The sequence below is a fragment of the Bactrocera dorsalis genome, chromosome 4 (genome assembly GCF_023373825.1).
Source record: "Bactrocera dorsalis isolate Fly_Bdor chromosome 4, ASM2337382v1, whole genome shotgun sequence".
In the NCBI taxonomy this organism is placed as follows: Eukaryota; Metazoa; Arthropoda; class Insecta; order Diptera; family Tephritidae; genus Bactrocera; species Bactrocera dorsalis.
In genome coordinates, this window is record NC_064306.1 from 67,596,686 (window position 1) to 67,617,285 (window position 20,600).

General features: G+C 39.1%; 3 protein-coding genes across 8 annotated transcripts in view; 2 read left to right on the forward strand and 1 right to left on the reverse strand.

Annotated features, from left to right (window-relative positions):
* The window catches only part of LOC105233622 (cytosolic carboxypeptidase Nna1), a 151,204-nt gene extending 141,409 nt beyond the window's left edge, over positions 1 to 9,795 (reverse strand). The window contains exon 1 of one of the 2 annotated variants that reach the window (XM_049456279.1): positions 9,353 to 9,795. In XM_049456279.1, the coding sequence (XP_049312236.1) occupies positions 9,353 to 9,371 (19 nt within the window). In that variant the 5' untranslated portion in view covers positions 9,372 to 9,795. Of the gene's footprint in view, positions 1 to 2,976; positions 3,119 to 9,352 lie in introns of those variants that run through there. The other variant, XM_049456278.1, reaches the window with a different exon arrangement.
* LOC105233621 (glutamine-dependent NAD(+) synthetase) overlaps positions 1 to 20,600 on the forward strand; it is a 166,228-nt gene that overhangs the window by 141,985 nt on the left and 3,643 nt on the right. For 3 of the 5 annotated variants that reach the window (XM_049456285.1, XM_049456288.1, XM_049456287.1), the window contains 2 exons: positions 19,970 to 20,384; positions 20,459 to 20,548. In XM_049456285.1, the coding sequence (XP_049312242.1) occupies positions 20,239 to 20,384; positions 20,459 to 20,548 (236 nt within the window). In that variant the 5' untranslated portion in view covers positions 19,970 to 20,238. Of the gene's footprint in view, positions 1 to 6,042; positions 6,153 to 19,679; positions 19,801 to 19,969; positions 20,385 to 20,458; positions 20,549 to 20,600 lie in introns of those variants that run through there. The other 2 variants (XM_049456286.1, XM_049456289.1) reach the window with 2 other exon arrangements.
* Positions 6,177 to 7,598, forward strand: LOC125778463 (uncharacterized). Its single transcript, XM_049456290.1, has 2 exons — positions 6,177 to 6,421; positions 6,478 to 7,598. The coding sequence occupies exon 2, from the start codon at positions 6,642 to 6,644 to the stop codon at positions 7,449 to 7,451; it is 810 nt and encodes a 269-aa protein (XP_049312247.1). The 5' UTR covers positions 6,177 to 6,421; positions 6,478 to 6,641; the 3' UTR covers positions 7,452 to 7,598.

Genomic DNA, 20,600 nt, shown 5'->3' on the forward strand with positions numbered 1-20,600 from the left:
CCCGCTGATCAACACTTCCCGGATGGATTAAGTCTTGGATTGAAGCTCACAAAATGTTCCGATTTATTACAGTGGCCGCATTCACTCACCGGACATAAATATAATCGAAAATGTGTGGGGGTGGTGCTGGCTCGACAAAAGTTTACGATGGCCGAGTAGGACAATATTCCACCAAAGAGGGAATTAATTGAAGGCATGAAAAGTTGCAATTGGTCAGCCTATTTTCTTTGAAACTATATTGGCGAAGTTATACGAATACGCTTCCAAAAACCGCATCTTTTGAAATTCAATTCTCAACAATGGGAAGGATCGACTCATTTAATTTAAAAACTATTTAAAAAATATGTAAATTATTTACCTATATAAGTGTGTTAGGAAAATTAAGTTACTCATCTCACATAAGGTTAAAAAAATTAAAAAAAAAATGTGCATGTGTGCATAATCCTGATGGACCTTTAATATGAAATTGTTAATTTTTGGGTTGATATGAAAAATAAATATACAAAAAAAAAAATTGATAAATTAGAGAAATCATTAATTTTGGTTTTATTTAGTAGGGAAACATTTATTTATTTTATAACACACTAAAAAGAAGTAGCGCTTTAGCTTCGTTTAGTTTTAATTAAATTAGCCAAAACCAGCGGTGTGCTAAACTGATGGACGGAAGTGTATTTCGCGAGCGAAATGATGAAAGCCAAGTTTCATCGATCGTCAATACTTCTATCCCCAAAAAAACTCGAGGTTAGTATGCTTGAACATATCTCAAACGCTGACTTCATCATCAAAACTCGTCAAAAATATCAGTCAAAAGTAAAAATCGCACGGCATCAGTTTGCCACGGAGCTTTCTCATACCCAAATATTCTTTAGAGTATCTGCTATATCTTACAACTTCACTTTATGGTCAGCCACGATTATTTGGTGGACTTTTTGATGTCGGTAACAACCTCTTTTGGGCGTCCACCGCGTTCATCGTAGTAGTACTTAACTTTCTTCAAATTAACGATTTCCAAACACATTTTCTTCTGGAGTCTCGTTACGCGTGGTGTTTCCTTCCTCATTAAAACGCTTTTTTCAATGCTACCGTTATTATGATAACCGCCATAATAACCAACTATCAGCGACATTTGGTTCCACCAAGACGGCGCCACTTCCCACACATCGCATCAATCAATGGATTTATTTAGAGAACACTTCGAGGAGCAGATAATTTAATATTTTGGGCTGGTCAACTGGACCAAAGACCAAGATCGTGTGATATCACACTGTTAGATTTTTTCCTATGGGGATATGTAAAGTTTTAAGCCTATGCGGACAATTCCGCTTCGATTCAGAATTTGAACGAAACATTACGCCTGTCATTCACCAGTTACCAGTCGAAATGCTCCAACGAGTCAATGAAAATTAGACTCCACGGATAGACCATCTGAACGTAGACGTGGCCAACACATTTGAAAGTAAAAAAAAATGATAATGAACATTCCCCATTAAATTTGCCGTTTCCGTGTTTTTTCTGCAAAAAAGTAGGGAAGCTCGAAATAGATCTACGTAAAAAAGTGATTGAATATTTTTACCATAACTGTTATACAAGCATACAGAAAATTTCTACTGGATTACCTACTTTTCTATCATGGGATGGTTCTAGGCCACTTTCGTACAAAAAAACTCTGTAGCGGTTTATACTTTATCGTTTATCCTTTATATATGTATATAAATCTTCTGACGGGCTAGTGTTGCATTTGAAACTGCCTCCTAAACGATGGACCAGGATTTGATGAAAATTTTGTGTAGGTTCAAGGAGATTCGAGATTTTTAGGATTTACAATTTGGTCCGCTGGAAAATGTTTTAAATTATTTTTTTTAATGTTTAATCAATTGTTAATTTCTGGAATGTTTGACCGATAGATGGCGCTTACCATCGCAGTATCCAATATTCAAAACCTTAATTGGCGTTAAACGTGCATCCAACAACACGAGCGCCGAAGTAAAAGGCGACATCTGTGTGATCAAGTTTTTATATTGATGGACAGAGTTTGTGGTTCTTAAGTAATAAATTGGGTGATTCAATACATCTATGGTAGTTATAACATTTTTTTCATAACCTGCTAACTATTAGGAGGGGGTTATCTTGGACCAACTTGGTCGCAATTTAAAATTGCAAAAGGTCTGGCATAAAAATAGTCGGCATAACTGAAGAAGTTGTTGATAAAAAAAGATTATATATATAGAATACTACTTTTCAAAGCATTGCACAGAGCCAATACAAGATTTTAACCGGAAAGATGAATATAAATATATGGTACCAATTTCAAACTGATCCTTCCTGAAAAATAAAAAATTGCTACAATATGGAGCAATGTTAGGAATAGGAACTGCAATCCAAAATACACAATGCCCAAATGAATTAAAAACTGGACTCATCGATTGGACTTCCGATTTGATTTCACTGATGCACAGCCCAAAATTCATCGTATTTTTACCCAAAAAACCAATTCTTTCTTAACGCACACGAAATGCCTTTTTGAGTCATTTTGCTTCGCTTCCTCAAAAATGCGATTTACTCCTTAAACTAATATTTATGATCTAACTAATCAGAAATCATAATAGATGGTATTAGAAGTACGACCTATGTATCAGAAGTCTACAGTAAACGTAGGGCGGGGTCCATTTATAATGTCAAATTGGCCACGAAGGTTGTGTAGCGTTCTGACGCCAAAAAAGTATATATTTAATATGATCAGCTTGACAATCGATCTGTTTGTTCACTAGTCATATACCGTATCGTTGCCAGAAAAACTAGTTTTCCAAATAAGCTCTTTTATGTATATTTTTCATTTCATAAGGTATTTTCACGAAATTTGACACCGACTCTTGACAATGCTACAATCTCGGAACGATTTCAAACTCTACTTTCTTAAACTTGTATGTCTATGTAAAGTATACTCGTATTCACTTAAAATTAAATTCTCTCACTTACCACTGGGAAACTCGGTCAATATGAGTGATAAACTCATGCTCAAGCAGCTGCAATATGATGATGACTTTATTAGAACGAAATTCACAGCACTTTCGCCTCAACTAAACACTTCGAACAATAATTGCTTGCATAACAGCACAAAATTCGTTACTTACAAATACAAAGCCACATTTATTCACACACACACACAGCTAGCGCTCTCAAGCGACTTTTGCACTGAATATGCACAGCTGCAACATTCGATCGTTTGTGGCCGACAACAACCAGCACAACAACGTCAACAACACAACATGTCAATAAGCAAACAACTTAACGGCAATTTAAAGACTAACGTAGGTTGCCGTTACAAAGAATACTTCACTGCAGCGCCATTAACCCAGTTTCGTTGGCACAAGTATGTAAGTGTGTGTGTTCGAAATTAAGTTCAAACAAACTGAGAAGCAGCTTGTCTCACACTAACGGCATATTTGATCAATTTCATCAATTTCAATATTGTGTCTGGCAATTCAAAATGAATTTGTCTCGAATTAATTGGCATTCTGAGCAAATATCATGCAATAAATTAGCACTGCACTCGAATCTGCACTTCCTGTAGCAAATCAGCACACAAATAACAGTTGATTCGCTTAACTTCTAGTTCTTCCACTTCCACTGCGCTATTTGCTCATCAATTTTGCAAGGAACGCTGTGCTGTCAGGCCGCCAGTCTTATCGCCAACACGGGTTTATCGCACTGATTGCTCTGCGAGCAGCCGACGACAACTGGAGGCTTACAGCACAGCATGTTTTATGTCATCGAATCCATGTTTGCAATCCTTTTTTTGTTTTTTCCCTGTTGTATTGTTGTTGTATCGGCTGTTGTCAGCGGCAGCGCCAACTGCTTACAGCCGAAAAAAGCCACCAAAGTCAGCCTTCGGTGCACAGCAGGCAGCTGGCTTTATTGCACACAACATATTGGCATTTAAGCACACACACACACACATACCTATGTATTTTGAATGTATGTGTGTATGATTGGTCTCTGTGTTTGTGTTTATGAGCGCTTGTATCGACTGGAGGCAATAACTATCGCTATTTCCGACAGCCGTTGTCATTTGCCATTTTAAAACGATTACCTTCGGCTTCCTCGCCACATAGCCTCGGCATTGATTGTCACGTGTTTATTGCCGCTAATTTGCTTTGTATGCTTTTGGGCGCACACGCTTACGCTTGCTGCCACCATTCCCTTTCTCACGTTCTCCTTTTGTTTGATTATTTGCTATTTATTTGCCCAACTTCCAATTTTGTTATTAATGGTGTCGCCGTCAGCTATCTAGGTTCCCCTTTGCCTAATGCCTTTGTCGATTTCAGACACGGAAATTTATACAATATTAGAGTTAATTTATCCCCTTTTCTATTGCTTTTCTTCAGGAAGTTATTTATTACCTTTTGCTGGCTGATGGGTTGGTATTTTATTGCATTCATTTTCGGCACAAATTTTGTGAGGATAGGGTTAGGTTAGGGTCTGCAAGAACTATTGAAAAGTAATACATAGAAAAGAGCCTTAAGACTTCCGCCAACTTGGCGGAGGTTTACGGCTTTACTTTTAATCTGGATAAAGTAGAAATCTGTTTTTACAGGAAGGACAAAATTTTCGAAATTCAATCAATCCTCCTTAAGGGGTAGAACTATCGAACTCTGTCAAATATTTCGGAATCACCTTAGATAAAAAACTAAGCTGGAAAGGATACATTGAGAACAGGACTTCCAAAGTGTTTCTTTGGAGTGATATTGATGGTGGAAAGAGCAAAAAGCTCATACTTCTAAGTGAAGGGAGGCATCTATTCTTAAGATCCTATCTTCAGAAAATGGAAAAAGGGGAATCTACGGAATTCAGAGCTGGAACATTATCTAAACGAATGTCCAGACTTCAGTCGTATGAGACGGGAATATTCCATGGCTCCCAATGCTCCAACTTAAGAGGCATTAAGGGAGCTGTGGTGGAAAAGAATCAGGTTTTTACCAAATAAACTGCTTAATTTGGTTACCACTCGCCAATCCCAGATATTTCAGCTCAAATATTGTTGTGGCCAAGAATCCAGACTGACGGTACAGATATGCTATGCCGCAGTGCTTAGCGACCTCTTGCATTTCAAACGAATTTCGAAATAATCGTGACGTCTGATCCATAGAATTATAAATGACAGCTCTTAAAATTCAGGCATCTAATGCTGCACACGATCTTTCAATACCTTGTTCTTGCGTCTAGTAAGATGCTTCCTGCGTTTGTTGCAGCCTCTATCTAGGCCCCTAATGATTCCGTTTAGTGGTGTCCGAACTAGAGGCATTGTTTTACTTGCCTTTGTCAAATCCTTCACAGGATTTGTACTGCGGTCCAAAATTCGATGGGCTGGAATTTGACAACAGAATTTGAAATATGTTTAAGTTCTTAGATTTTCCTCGTGTCTTCTGTTTATTCGAAGCATACAATAAACTTATTTAAGGAATTTTTTTTTTTTTTATTAACGTTTGTTTATGGCCTTTGAGACTTAAACCTTAACGCCTTGTTTTTTGGAAGATCTGTGAAAATACGTTCAGGCTCACATGAGAGATGAAGGTCTTTTACCATAACATGTACATATATCACACGATTGCCAGACTGAGTACCACGAAATTCCCGATTCGTTTAATTTTCTTATGAAAATTCAGGTCTGAACTCTTTGTCAGGTTTATTTTACAAAAAATTGTTCCAGTAAGCTTAAGAGTGTATAAATTTTTGCTTCTAGAGGGCGATGGCTTATATATGTGTGTAGCTGTTTTTCTCGCGCTTTCTCATCTGGATTCGGAGGCATCATCGAAAAATCTGGTAAAAAACGTTCCTTAAATTTCGTATAATTCCTTTTCTTTCTTTTTTAATATTCAAATTTGTTTCATTTTCGCACTCTTCTTTATGTGTTGTGTTATGGGTGGGATCTAGGTAGACACGTGTCTACAATGCATTGGCATTTGCATTGCAATGGCCTTAAGTAATCTGAACTGCTTTACCAACTATAAGTGCCGACAATGTAGTGATCCTGGCAACATACAACTGGCTTACAGTGTAAGTGAGACAGCTGATGTGCACTTCAGGAGGTGGAGAAAAATATTAGCGGGAATAATAATTAATTGCAAATAAAGCATATCGTTAAGCTTGATAAGGTATTTAAAATCATTTTTATTATTGACCGGATATAAATCCGAAACTATTCCGGTTAAGTGGACCCGACTGAATTTTTGTGTATATGAATTTTATTATATCTTGTCAATTCTGTTGTTATCCTTAATAAAATTGGCTTTTCGCGAAAAAATACGACATAACTTAATCCTGAAAAAATCCCAGATTTAGCAAATTTTCATTGTTTAGAGATGAAAATCAAGGTTAAAGCAAAACGGTAGAACAATTTTATTGAATTTAGTTATGATTTCAGGTAAATAATCATCTCATTCTATGCTTCCATAATTTTCTACTTGAATACATTTCTAGAACGCGGAGAAAACCCGATCTCCATCTACCTGCACGATCTGCTACATAAGCCGCTCGCTTACCGTAGATAGCGTCAGTGCAATTCATGCTGCAGTTATAGTGCGCTTCACAAGCTTAAAGCCTAAATAATAAAATTCAAAGAAAAAAATTGTAAAATTCAAAAAATGTCAACGCAGTGCCGCTTCGAACGATGCGGGTGGTCCGGTTCTGTGAACGATATTTTTTCGCACTGCGAAGCCGTGCACCCGAAGTATATACGTGAACATAAGGGCAAAAATTACTATGACTTCGATTTCGATGACATCGCGACAGATGCATTTCTGCTCTGCGGTCCGAGTGGCATCTACTGGTTCTGCACGTCTGAAAATACAAATACTCCGGATGAAATATACCGCGGCGTGTTTCACATAGGAGATTCAGAGCCGATCACTTACACCATCAAGTTTGGACTCAATCGTGACGGGCTTGCTGAATACCTCGGACCATTTACATCGCATAGTGCAGAGACCTCTCAAACCCACGACGTGGAATTGGCTTACGATTACATACAGTATCTCTGTGAAGAGATAGATTCGCGTAAGATGCGTTTGTATGTTGGTGAATTTGATGACAGCGAAGATGTGTTCGCGCCGACGTGGGAGGATCTCACCTTTAACGAGGAGGATGAGGAATTGAATAAAGAATGCGTTGAGCATTTCACATGTGTCGTTTGCTATGAGTATATTAAACGTGACATACGTTTCTGCGAAAATACACATTATGTGTGTTTGAAATGTTTTGAGGGCATGCAGGAACGCGGCAAGTTGCGTTGTCCCATATGTCGCACCGACTATCCATATGATTGTAGTGATCCGGATCTGGAACGGTTTTTGCGCATGGTCAGATTTCCCGACAATGTAAGTCAACGACGTAGAGATGCGGAGCACGAGAATGCAGCCGGTCCGGAAGAGAAGAGGCCACGCGTTGAAGGATAACGTTCAGCAAGGAAAGCATAATGTCCAAAAAAAAGGAGATGCCGTTACCTTTAACATATTTGTTTATATATGATATTAAATATTTAAATAATTACATTTGACTAAACTTAAAAGAATAAAAATAAATATTTATTGACTTAAATAAAGCGAGCAAACTGAAACTCGAAAGTGTATGTTATTTGACTTAATCTTCAAGTAGAGGTACTTTTCTCAATAGCCTTTTTTTGACTTATCACGCTTGAGTCGTGATAAGCTGTCATGTCATTTTTGTTCAGTATTGTCTGGCATTTCATCATGGAAAGACTTAACCCTGAACAACGTTTACAAATCGTTCAACTTTACTACGAATATACACGAAGACCGGGGAGGGTCAATTCGGCGCCGTTCGTAGCAACTCGGACTTGGCGTATTTTACGTCGAGATCTTAAATTGCTAGAGTACCAAGTTCAGCTTTTGGAATAACTGAAGCCGCTCGACCTTCCCAAGTGACATCGCTTTGTTCTATGAGCTCCTGAAAAGTTCCAAGAAGATCCGACGTTTTCAAGCCAAACTTTGTTCAGCGATGAAGCCAATTTCTGACTCAATGGATATGTAAACATGCAAACTTGCCGCATTTGGGACGAAGAGTAACCTGAGAAGATTCAAGAGCTGGCATTTCATCCAGAAAAAGCAAGGGTTTGGTGTGGTTTGTTGTCTAGTGGAATCATCGGTCCATATTTTTTAAAAAATTATGACGTATTTCATCCATATTTCTTCAAGAATGTAACCGACCATTATCACGGCAAGATAACTGACTTTGATGTCTGAAATTGTAGCTCGTGATCTCGGCAACATTTGGTTTCAACAAGACGCCGCACTTCCCATACATCGCATCAATCAATAGATTTATTGAGAGAACACTTGGGCCAATCGATTGGCCTCCAAGACTATGTGATATCACACCGATAGACTTTTTCCTATGGAGAAATGTACAGTCTAAAGTCCATATAGACAATCCCGCTTCGATTCAGGCCTTAGAGCAAAATACCTCGCGTGGCATTCGCCAGTTACCAGTCGAAATGCTCGAACGAGTCATCGAAAATTGAACTCAATGGATGGAGCATCTGAGATATAGCCACGGCCAACATATGAAAGAAATAGTCTTCAAAACGAAAATGTTAAAGAATGTTCTTTCGAATAAAAAGAACCATTCCCCAATAAATTTAAAGTTTCTGTATTTTTTCTTTAAAAAGGTTAGGAACCTCGAAATTGATCACCCTTTATGTATAAATTTCACAGCTTCGTTAGATACTGATTCGGGATTTTAAAACATTTAGCATCGTTTTTCCTTAAAAAAAAAAATTGGCGCTACCAAAACGCAGCTTGATGAATGTCAACCGGACTCGAAACAACCATTCTGATGAGGTTTTCTCGATTCCATACAGATCATACAAGCACCAAATCTATGGTATTCCAAAATACGCCCTTGAAGACGAAAATATCACAAAAAGCTTCAAAATGATTTAATGAACGCAGCAGAAGTTGGTCGAGCAACTATGTCTCTAAAACTTTCAAGAGTAATGACGAATCTGGGCCAACAATCGGCCAATTCACCATTTCACAAATTGATGAAAACGATCAAAAAATTGCATGAAAGATATCATGAAAAATTTTTAGAGCCAAACCTGGTCCATGGCGACTTTTTTATATTTTGATAGACGCTTAGAGTCGAATAAAAGCGTAATCCTTGGAAATAATCACAAAGATTTATTGAAACCTGGCGGTCAAATGCAATATCAACCACTATGTTCCAAGCAACCGAGTATAATGACGGACGAATAGTATAGATAGTCCCACTCAAACTTCATTTGAGCCATTAAACAAAGAATACATAACATAATATTATAATCCGAGAAACTTACCCGTAGAACTCATTGCCATTTGTGTTAATATTAGACTTTCACTTGTGACATTTATGTAACAGCGATATTACGAATTTTCTTTTTACATATATTTATTTAACTCTACTCTTTCTATTTACTTCTCTGCAGGATATTCGCTTTTTCGCACACTATCCACACAATCACACAATTTTTCATGAAATTTAACCAAATTCATGCAACTCAAAACACATTGGCATTTGCCTGCGCCTTGTTCGATTCACTCGCGGAGCAGGAGAGCTAAACGCTTGGCAGTTGCTTGCGATTTTACTTAAAGTCAACTTAAATAATTTGCTTTTGCCGAAATTATCGTTGGACTTTGATTAAACACCAGTTAGTTAGGTAAAGAAATTAAAGAAAAAACTTAAAATTGAGAGATAGACAATTTGAAACGAAAATTTTGTATTCAAGTCTGACAATTTCAATATTGAAATTTATTGTTTGTAAATTTGAAGTTGTGTGAGTTTAATTGCTGAATTGATTTTCTTTTATAAAAAGCAAAGTAAAGTGCTTTCTTTGTAATTATGTAATATAATAATATATATCAGATTAAGTGCGAGTGATCGACTGATTTTTGCGAGAAATCGTTTTTTGGCGGCTTTGATGGCTTTGTAATAACAAATATCATATAAATAAGCTGGTTTGTTTCTAAACTGTCAATGTCATATATTTATTTATATATTTCGAATCCAGAAAGTAAGTTATCAGCCCACTTTGCTTATCTTCGTAAATGTCTATTGTATTGCATCGTTGTTGTGTATTAAGGATAGCGAACTCTGCCTTAGTTTTTAGTTAGTTCAAAACTAACTCTTAGTTACTCGTTCTTCGTTATTCGTGTCATTCAACTCGCTACATTCCGGGCATATTGAAAATATTGAGCATATGTCAATGTCTCATATATCGAGTGACAGCGAAATGAGGAGGTAACCCAATTCCACAATTTTTTCTTAATATAATACTATACATTTTATATTTACTTTATCCCCGAGCTAACGAAAAAATTGGTTTGGTAGTGAACGAGGGCAAGACGATATATCTCTTCTCAACGAACGAACAGTCGTCGTATTCCCGACTTGGCTCCCACGTCACTGTTGATAGTCATAACTTCAAAGTTGTAGATAAATTAGTCTATCTTGAACCAACAATAACTCCAATAACAACATTAGCTTCTTAATCCAACGCAGAATAACTTTTACCAACATGTGCTACTTCGGGCTGAGTAGACAATTCAGAAGAATAGGCCTGTCTTGACGAACAAAGACCAAATTCTACAAGTCACTCATCATCCCCGTCCTACTAAATGACATAGAGGCATGGACGATGACTACATCTGATGAGTGGACATTACGAGTTTTCGAGAGAAAGGTTCTGAGAAATGTTTTTAATCAAATATGTGATATAACAGGTGGCGCAAAAATTACCTTCCGATGTTTTTTGGAAAATGATTTTCTTTTTTAATAATGAAAAACTTTGATTCTGCTTGTGGATTATTTTTATTTGTCCTTTTAAATTTTTTTACATCAAGTCGAGAATATGATGTCATGTAAATGGCCACAGTTGATTGTAATTTGAGCCCTTTTTATAGCATTTTCCATCACTTTGACCAGAACTTCCGGCGATAGGTCCACACATTCTTGACGGATAAAGCTGCAAGAGTCTGAGGCTTGTGGCTGTGGCACGCAATGTAGCGTACCATTGTTTTTTTTTCAAAACGACCGTCTACCGTCTGACGTCTAAACCTAATTGCGTACAAAGTTTGGCGACTCAATCATTTCGAGAAATAGCCCAATCAAAGACCTTCAAGATCATGCGATTTAATGACTCTAGGTTATTGCCCTGGGGTTAAACTAACGGTTTACCCAATTAACTTTCAGCGCTCGAAGAGCTCGAAGACAACATTCAGCACTCTATAGCTTAAATGCTGCACCGGGTCATCGAAAATTAGGGTGGATAGGTGGTGATATGCAAATGGAGCGGTGGTAACCATTTTAGTGCTTTATTTCATTGTAAAGTTCCGGCGCTCTTGTTGGTACAAGGACTTGGTTTTAATTAGTCAGTTTGTATTGCAGCTATATCATATAGTATTCCGATGTCGACGGTTTCGACAAATGAGCATCTTCTTGAAGAGAAAAGGCCGTGTGAAAAAATTCAGATCGACATCTCAAAGACTGAGCAACTGAGCTCATAACTCTCTTCATTTATACCTTTATCAAAACCACAAGTCAACGAGTGGTACAAAGCCTTCAAAGACGATCAAGAGATCGTTAAAGACATGCCTCGTTCTTCAACTGATGAAAATACTAAAAAGGTTATCGTGCTTGAAAATTGTCAGGATTAGAGAGAGATCCCGTTCAAATAATTTGGATATTTTTGGTATGAAACGCATTCTTGCTCGACTCGACACGGTGAAGCTAATTTTTTTTTTCAAAAAGAGTACGATTGTGATCGAATTCAAAACCAAGAACAGAATGGATACCATCGATCAACCAACGTATTCACCAGATTTGGCTCTGTGCGATTTTTTCTTGTTCCTCAAACTTAAATTGCCGTTCTGTGGAACCCGTTTTCCGTCGACCGAAGAGATAAAACAAAATTCGTTGAAGGAGCTGAAAGCCATCTCAAAAAGTGCTTATGAAAAGTGTTTCGAGGTGGAAAAGTCGTTGGCATAAGTCTGTTACATCTGGCGTGGATTACTTTGAAGGCGATATTAATGAAATAAATGAGCTAAAATTCCTCCAAAATATGATATCGAGGAAGCTACCAGAGTATTCTTAAACAAACTCATTCAAATGCTAACCGATTTGAGCTTTCTTTTGACACTCGCTTATGAATAATTTATTCTCAAACGAGGGTTTTTCTTTGCGTTCACCAAAGTTCAATGAATTCCTTTGCGGCTACGCACCTGAAAGTAGCTATATATTACAACTAACTTTCCCATTCTATACAAGTTATACTACTTTCCTACAAACATATGTAACTATCAATCCTCGCAACTGCTTATGCATATGCCATGGAATGCGCTGCGAGTACTGCTATGCAACATACGAGCACTAGTATGCGATGTGGCACCCTTTGAAGTTTGTTGGCGGAGAGCGCAAATCAAAGTGGCGGCTTCATTAAAACAGAAAACAATAAATCGTGGCACATGTATCATGCCACTGAACTGCATAAATAAGCGCCACACACATACACAGCCACACAGCCATGCATGCGTTGATGTGGCATGCACCAGTGCCAGTTGCCAGTTGCCAGTTGCCAGCTGCAGGTAGTTCACTCTACGCGCTTCCTCTTCGTGCTTCGCGCTGTGGCAGCAAAAAAGGATAACTAACGGCGGCCAGTGCTTTGTTGTTGGCATTCGCGGTGAAAAGTCATGACTGGCAGCGCGAAAGAAAGCAAACGGCAAGTGTGGCACACATTTCCACACCTATTTGTATTTATTTCTATGTTTCTGTGTGCGTGTGTGTGTGCTCACAACTTGCCGCGAATGCTTCTGTGCGAGAGCGCACGGTTGGCCGTCAGTTGGTGATTTACCTGTGAATCATGTCGGGAATAGCATAGAAATTTACGATGCACGCGGCAAAGCCGCTTAAATGCAAAACTACCTGCATGCCACCGCTGCGCTTCGCTTTTTTACGCGCCGCACATCCTTAGATGGGTTCTTTTATTTCGCACAATTCCGCTGGCTTATGTTTATTTCGCAGGGGTGTAAATTTTCTAGAAAGTAATTTGCAACCGGCAACTTGCAACTTGCAACACCGTGCTGCAAGGCACATAAATTTCGTATGGCTCGAGATAAACGCCACATTTTTATTGCTGTTATGTTGTACGCTTCGAAATTTTTTGCCAGCGGCTTTAAACTTTTAGCTTTCAAGCGCGTAGTGCCGCGAACCACCGAACAAAATTCTCTTGTCTTTTGGTTTAAATTAGTGGTTTATAGGAGTCAAAAAATAATAGAAAATATTTCAAATACAGCTTTCGTATATTTGTTACATAGTATATTTGTTTTTTCTACTGTTAGCTCGATACTCTTGACCCAGTGAGTCTCCAACTTTCATCTGAAAAGCTTCAAATTTGATCTTCCTGACAGTGATAACCGACTCTTTCGAGTTCCTGTGAATATTTCAAGTTTGTAAACAAAAAAGTCGCAAAGAAGAACCTGGTTCTCTTCAGTAACCGTGGGACCGTTTTTTCCTGCAATTCAACATCGAATAAGCCCAATAAAACGGCATTGTAGAACTCTATGACAGTTTTTCATCGCCCTATGTAGTTAATGTAGATCATATCTTGATCACCTTTCAGACTGCTAAGATAGTCTTCGCCTTCTTCGGAGCAGGTTGTGAAGTTTTTCTTTTAATTATTTCTGGGTCTCTTGTAGCTACCAGTGAATCCATATTTTATTGAGGATCATGAAAGGATACAAACACTCCATCGGATTGCACTTAAACAGCACGGCTTTGAAGTGGTCTGAGGGTTGTACTTGCATTCCCGAGCTTCATAACACCATACCCATCACGCCGACTTCTTTCTGATGAGCAATATTTTGTGTGACCTTTTGAGTCGCTCACTTTTTTTAGCCTTCCCGCGCAACTTCAATCGGTGGTCTGTCAATACGAGTTAGAAGAATTTTGTCACATTACTTTCTATGGCATCCATTTTCGAGGCACCTGGGCGTGGCTCATCAAAAACTAACGTTTGGAGGCGGTTAAAAATCGTATACAGCATGGAAGTGCTTTTTGACTTCATGCGACTTCCTTATTAAAAACAGGAATCGAATCACAGACTAATATTGCTCGTTATCATTTTTTCTTGACAGTGACTAACTACGAGGATGTACTAATGATTTATCTCGCGACAGAAGCGTCTTCAGGTGATGAAACTAGGTACTTGTTTATTGACAGTTATTGGGAATAAAAGGAGCACAGTCCTGACTACTTTCCATATAATGTCTGATAAATGACAATTTTTTGTTCCAAAAATGAATAAAATCGTTCACGCCTTGCGTCTCTTCTAAGGGAGATAAGATTGGAGGGGGAATTTTCTGTAAGAAACTCTCCGTTAATCCACCCTAGAAGTAGCATCAAGTTACTTCAATATCAGACACGCTTGGGTGCCTGGTCATAGCGGCATCGCTGGAAAATACAAAGCCGATGAGCTAGCCATAGGGGAGCTCGCTTACATCGGAATGGGTTGGATCTCGATTGGCGTCTTGCGTTCTAGCACTGTATCAATGGATTTTGCGTGCGCTTAGCAGGCACTAGTCGACAACTACTTTTTGTGCGATTGCGAAGTCCTACTGCCCTAGATGTTAAACGCAAGAGATTACTTGCCCTGAGCAAAGTTCATCATGTCGCAATTGTAGGAGGACTTACTGGTTACCTTCCAATATGCACTCATATTTCTTCTTCTTTCGTCTATAACCGAAGGTCTGTCTGGGCCGAGAACACAAAACTTGGCCAGTTGCCTCTATTATTTGCGGGTTCACGCCAGTTGCACATCCCAAGTCCAGACAGATGACTATGCACCTGGTTTCTTCCATTGGATGTGTGAGCGTCCTTGTTTCCGTTGTCTGCCCATAGGTCTCGAGTCGAAGGTTCTGGAGCCTCGTCTTCCATGCGAACAACATGACCTGGCCAGTGCTTTCGTCCAATTTTTATTCGCTTAACTAAATCATTGTCGCCATATAGCTCATACAGTTCGTGGTTCCATCATCTTCGATACTCATCGCTCACGCTGACGGTCCCAAAGATCATGAAGAGAGGGACCTTCTATTTAATTGCCTACCGACCTCAAAGTAGCACCTGTTGGCAAATGTTATTCTTCACTTGATCTCCTGGTAAAGATTATTGGGCATTCGTGCGGTAAGACTTAAATTTTGTCGGATGCTAGTTGTCAAAGTTGTATAGAAGAGTCAAAGTTGTATAGAAGAGGTGGAAATATCCAGTCATTTTTTCTGCATTGTCCTGAAACAAATCGGTAATCTTAAATTCGGCGGACCAGAAGACATAGCCGAAACTGATATTAACTGTCTCAACAAATATGTGGCAGGCTGAGGTATATTTAACAATGTCGATCTGTAAGGGTCATATATTCCAATTTTTAGGAGCATATTGGTACCACAATGGACCGGCGTTCTGAGCTGTCCAAGTGAGATCCTCCTTAGAATCGATCTTTTAACCCAACCTAACCTTGGGAGAAAATACTCTTAGTTCCATCCTAAAATAGCTATTTTGTCCTTACTTAGGGAATAGTGCGCGATAGCAAATCAAAAGAAGTAGTCGAAAGTAAACTACAAGTATGTGCTAAGATTTAGATATCAAGATCGTAAAAGGTTTTTCAAAAAAACTAAATATAAATTATTAATTTCAACTTAAGCATAAATACCGTTGTAAATAACATTTGTAACAACTTTTAACTAAACTTTTTGAATTTTTCAAATAACTTTTTTCCTATTGACCCGTTTCGGAAATGTTTTTCGCATCGGAACTTGTATTGAAGTTTCTATTTATAGATGAAGCCGTTGTGTTTCTATTTTTGAGTCATCGTCGTTGACTTGACTGCATTGGCACTTCCGTCAGAACTTCAATGCACAGTTATTCAAGTTAGAGTCAACAGAAAAAGCATATTAGAAAACAATCAAAAACAAAATCGAACCCAATGAACATTTCTTTTACGGGTTTGAGGAAAATTGTTGAACTCACTATAAGACACACATCCATAAATATGGATTGAATACAGTAAAATATAAGCATAAATTATTACTGAGAAAAAAATTTAAAAATTAAAAGTTAGAAATAGTGATTACGACAGTTTCTTAGCCTTACTTTCTTTTGGAGTGCGTTTGACAGAAGCTAACGTGACGTCATGTACGAAAGTTTCAGAGTTCATTCCGTGTAGGATGTAGCGTTTTCTAATCTTTCCTCTATAATTCTGTGATAGATATACAAATATGTATAGAGAAGGTTGAAATATGATTATATACAACAAATTCTCTATACAACTTGACAGCTGATACCATTAGAGGCGAATATGAAAATCAAATATTTGTATCAAATTTTAGTTTTACTCCCTCACAACGGCGCTTTTGTCGCAAAAAAAAATAATAAATAAATACGATTTACTGAAAATAGAAAACACAATAAACAAAACCAATAAAATCCAACGACGCAAAGCAAAGCTCCATTGCTAACTCGATTATCATATTTCCAATTACGTATGTACATATGTAACTATGGGTGCAAGTGGTACATAATAAATCCCATCAAGTCCATATCAAACAGGTAAAACAAGATCGAACTGAATTTTTGCTATGCAAATACTTACATACATATGTACCGTAACACTCATACAACAACACTTGTACGCTTATTGGCATGGGCTTTCAACGCTTGGGCTCTTTTTCATATTTGTCCTGCTGTCGAGTGACGGCACTGACAGCTGTTCAAAAAGTAAGGACTTACAGGCAGATAGCTTTTTTTACATTTGGACATATGTCATACACATGCCACTGCTGTTATATTTATGTTTGGCCAAGTGTGTTTGCATAGTTCAACGGTTATTGCAACAAAAAGAGAGAAAAACTAAAAAATATTTTCATGCAGCATTGCTAGGCACATGCGTATACCTACATTTCTTTGAAAGCAGTGAAAAGTGAATTTTTAGTTTAGCGATATATTTTTGGAGGAAGAATTTGATGAGATATTCTCCTTACACCTATAGGCTAAGTTATACTGACCGGCTTTCACGCCATACCTAGACCAATAGGTCCATTGTAACTCCATATGGATGTTTATTATTTTGTAATACGGAAATACTTCATCCCTTTTTGCGAACTTTAATAGAGAATTGATATCTAGCTCTGATACTTCCTCCAGTCCCTTAAAAAGCAAAGCTTCTAGATATCTAAGCCGAGACCAGAAATAAGCAGTTGTTCCAGCGTCTCTCTTATGCCTACTTCTCCGCACTTTCGACAGGTATGACAGTTAATTATGCCCATACGACTCGCATTGGATGCCAGTAAGTTGTGACCTGTGACTAGGTCAACAATCCTCCTGTAGCCTTTTTGAGACCATGTGAGTAGAACCTGTTTTTCTTCCGTTCCCTTGTACAGGATTTTTGCGGTCCTGCATGCCCCTAAGACATTCCAGCTCAACCTGCTCCGTCTGTCAGTCCTTTCGAAAATTTCGTTTTATAGCTATATGTAAGTGACTTGAGTATTTCCTAGTTGTTGTTTGGAACGGGTATCCAATCCCCATTAGGATGGTAAGGATTAAATAAGTTGTCGTCGGCATCATACAACTGTAGGCTCAGGAAACGTGCTGCTTAGACGGGGTCGGACCAAGGGAAGAAGGGTGTCAGATGAGTAGGGTTAGCAGGGAATGCAAAGAGGTGGCCAGTGTCATGTAGTTACTAATTGCACGCTGGACATACATATATTAGATATGTCATAGTCTATTATGGATAAGTCGGAGTTTAACCTTCTACAGTATCCAAAACCAAGCTTCGTAAGGGTCACTCTCACTCGCGGCAACTCGAGTTCTTCGTCTGCAATGGGTTGACTCCAAGTACGCTATTCACTGGAAGGGAGTCGGTGAAGGTGTTGATGGCTTCACTGTGAATGGCGGTCAGTGCTTGTCGGACGTTAGATGCGTTCGAAGTCTGGTAGGCGTATTGTTTGATGTCGTCGACGTAGCAGAAGATTGACCTCTTAATGCTCCCAGGAGGCAGTTCCACTCCAAGCAGGTAACTGCAGGGTTGATTTCTGCGAAAGCACCCCAGCAGGAACTGCTTTGAGAGGAGTTTATTATGCTCCTTAACTGGGTGTATACGGGCCTCACTATGCAGGTGTTCGATGGTAGACATCAAGAGGCATCCTGTCGTAGCACGTATTTCCTGAACTGGTTCGGTTGCCAATCAAATGGCACTCTTGGCAATCCCATCTACTATTTCATTTCCCTGAATGCCTTTTTGGCCTGGAACCCAGTTTATATGCCAGGCACCTATACATTTCTCAGCTTGCTTACAAAGCTAAGATTTTCTTCAAAGTAAAGTTTATTTCAGTGATAAGTTCCTTCCTCCAATGAACTTATTCACCACAGATAATCAATTTTAACATTGAATTAGATGATTTTAAATGTGTTGATGACTTGTCCTTGCTGCAGTACCGCTCACTTTAACCCTCCAACTATTTCACTGGTTCTACCCTTCGGTAATCATTGGGGTGAGAATTCGATATTTTTTTGACTGCGAGAAGGTGTGGTTAAGTTCCCGTATTTGAGGAGAAATAATATGTCATACGAGTTCTGTTTCCAGGGTTATTTTTTAATTATGGCCAGCAACGATTCTTTTACATATGGCTCAAGCAGCTCACGATTTCCGGCCTTAGATGAAGTATCCTCTGGGTAGCTAAACAAACATCCGTTTGAAGGCGAGCTAAAAAGAGAAGGCGAACCATCCCTCTTCAGAGTTGTGCGCTGGGTTTGGGACCCGCCACGTAAAAACCACTACCAATGAAAAGAAGAACTGTACGAGTTATACGACGACATTGACATAGTTCAGCGAATTAAGAGACAGTGGCTGCGCTGGCTAGATCATGTCGTCCGAATGGATGAAAATGCTCCACCTCTGAAAGTATTTGACGCAGTACCCGCTGGAAGATGCAAAGGAAGAGGAAAACCTCCACTCCGTTGTAGAGTTTAGGTGGAGAAGGTCCAGGCTGCACTTGGTATCTCGAAATGGCGCCAAATTGCGAAAAGAAGAAATGACTGGCGTGCCGTTGTTAACTCGGCTATAAGCGCGTTAAAGGCGTCTATGCCAGTAAAGGCGAAGAGGATTAAGTCATCAAACAACTATGAGAATTTCTCTCTAAAGAAGCTGCTTTTTTCTGCCGATCTGTTACAAAACTAAGGCTATTAAGTTGGCTGGGACGTACTGAGAACCTGGAGTCTAGTGCAGTAGACTTTTCTTCCTAAGCTTATTCACATCTGTCCTTAAACACATACCCAAGGACCTCATCATTGTACAACGCTTTGCCGATGTCATTTCTGTCCTTGTTTTTACATTTCCAAACGAAATACCTAAATATTCGAAAACACAAAAGCAACTTAATTCCAAGTAATTAATCGCAGCCCCCTAAATTTCCACGAAACCCCATTGTGTATAATGAACTCGATTAAGCAAATCGCCATTGACGATGTTTGATCGATACCGGCAAATGGGTGGCAATGGGCGAGTCAAAGCGACTGCCATTTCGATACATGCCGAGCTCGTTAACTAAACAACAAACTGAGTCGAACCAGACGACGACAACAAAGAATAACAAACCGAAAAGCGTCGCATAGCGTCACAGCGACTTTTGTGCTGGCATTCGGTATCCTTGCCGTTGCACTCATTTTAAGGACTAACCGTGCGTCATCACGTGGAACTCAAAACGAGTAATTTATTATTAATTTAGACGCGCAATTTTAAGCTTATTAGCCCCCACCCCTCCCGTTAATTGTGTGGGAATATTCGCAAAGTTGCAATAATTTATTTTCAAATTGAATTTTGAGCCAATGCCCACGCTGAAAGAGTAATTTCGATTTTGTTCCACTATAATTACAGATAGTTAACTAGGACACACCTGTTGCCCGCAGCCTTTAACGCTGAAGTTGCCACATTGCATTCAAGCTCACAACACACTCAGCCGCCTATTGACAATAAAGTTTGAGGTTAACATTTTAGCGAACAACAGCACCAGCTTTAAGCCCCACAAAGGTAAACCGGAATTGATAACTGTGCTCTTGACGTTTTTACTGCCATAGCACCGCCGCACGTGCTCCACTCCTCGCATTGTCACTCGTGGTGTCAGCCGTTAGTCGTCATTCAACGAAATGGGTCGCAAAATCACTGTCGCCGTGTCGACGCTCAACCAGTGGGCGCTTGACTTTGAAGGCAATCTGGCGCGCATACTGCAGTCCATACTGGAGGCGAAGGATATGGGCGCCTCTTACCGCACCGGTCCCGAGTTGGAAATAACGTAAGTCCACGCTTGTCTCATACCACTACATTCCGGAAATCTCTAATATTTTTTATTCTATTTCTTTGTTGTAGTGGCTACAGCTGCGAGGATCACTTTTTCGAGCCCGACACATATCTGCACTCCTGGGAAGTGCTGCTGGAAATTATGCTCTCGCCGCTCTGGTAAGCGCTCTCTAAACAAACTCCAGCAAGTAACTCTTAATGAACTCTCTCT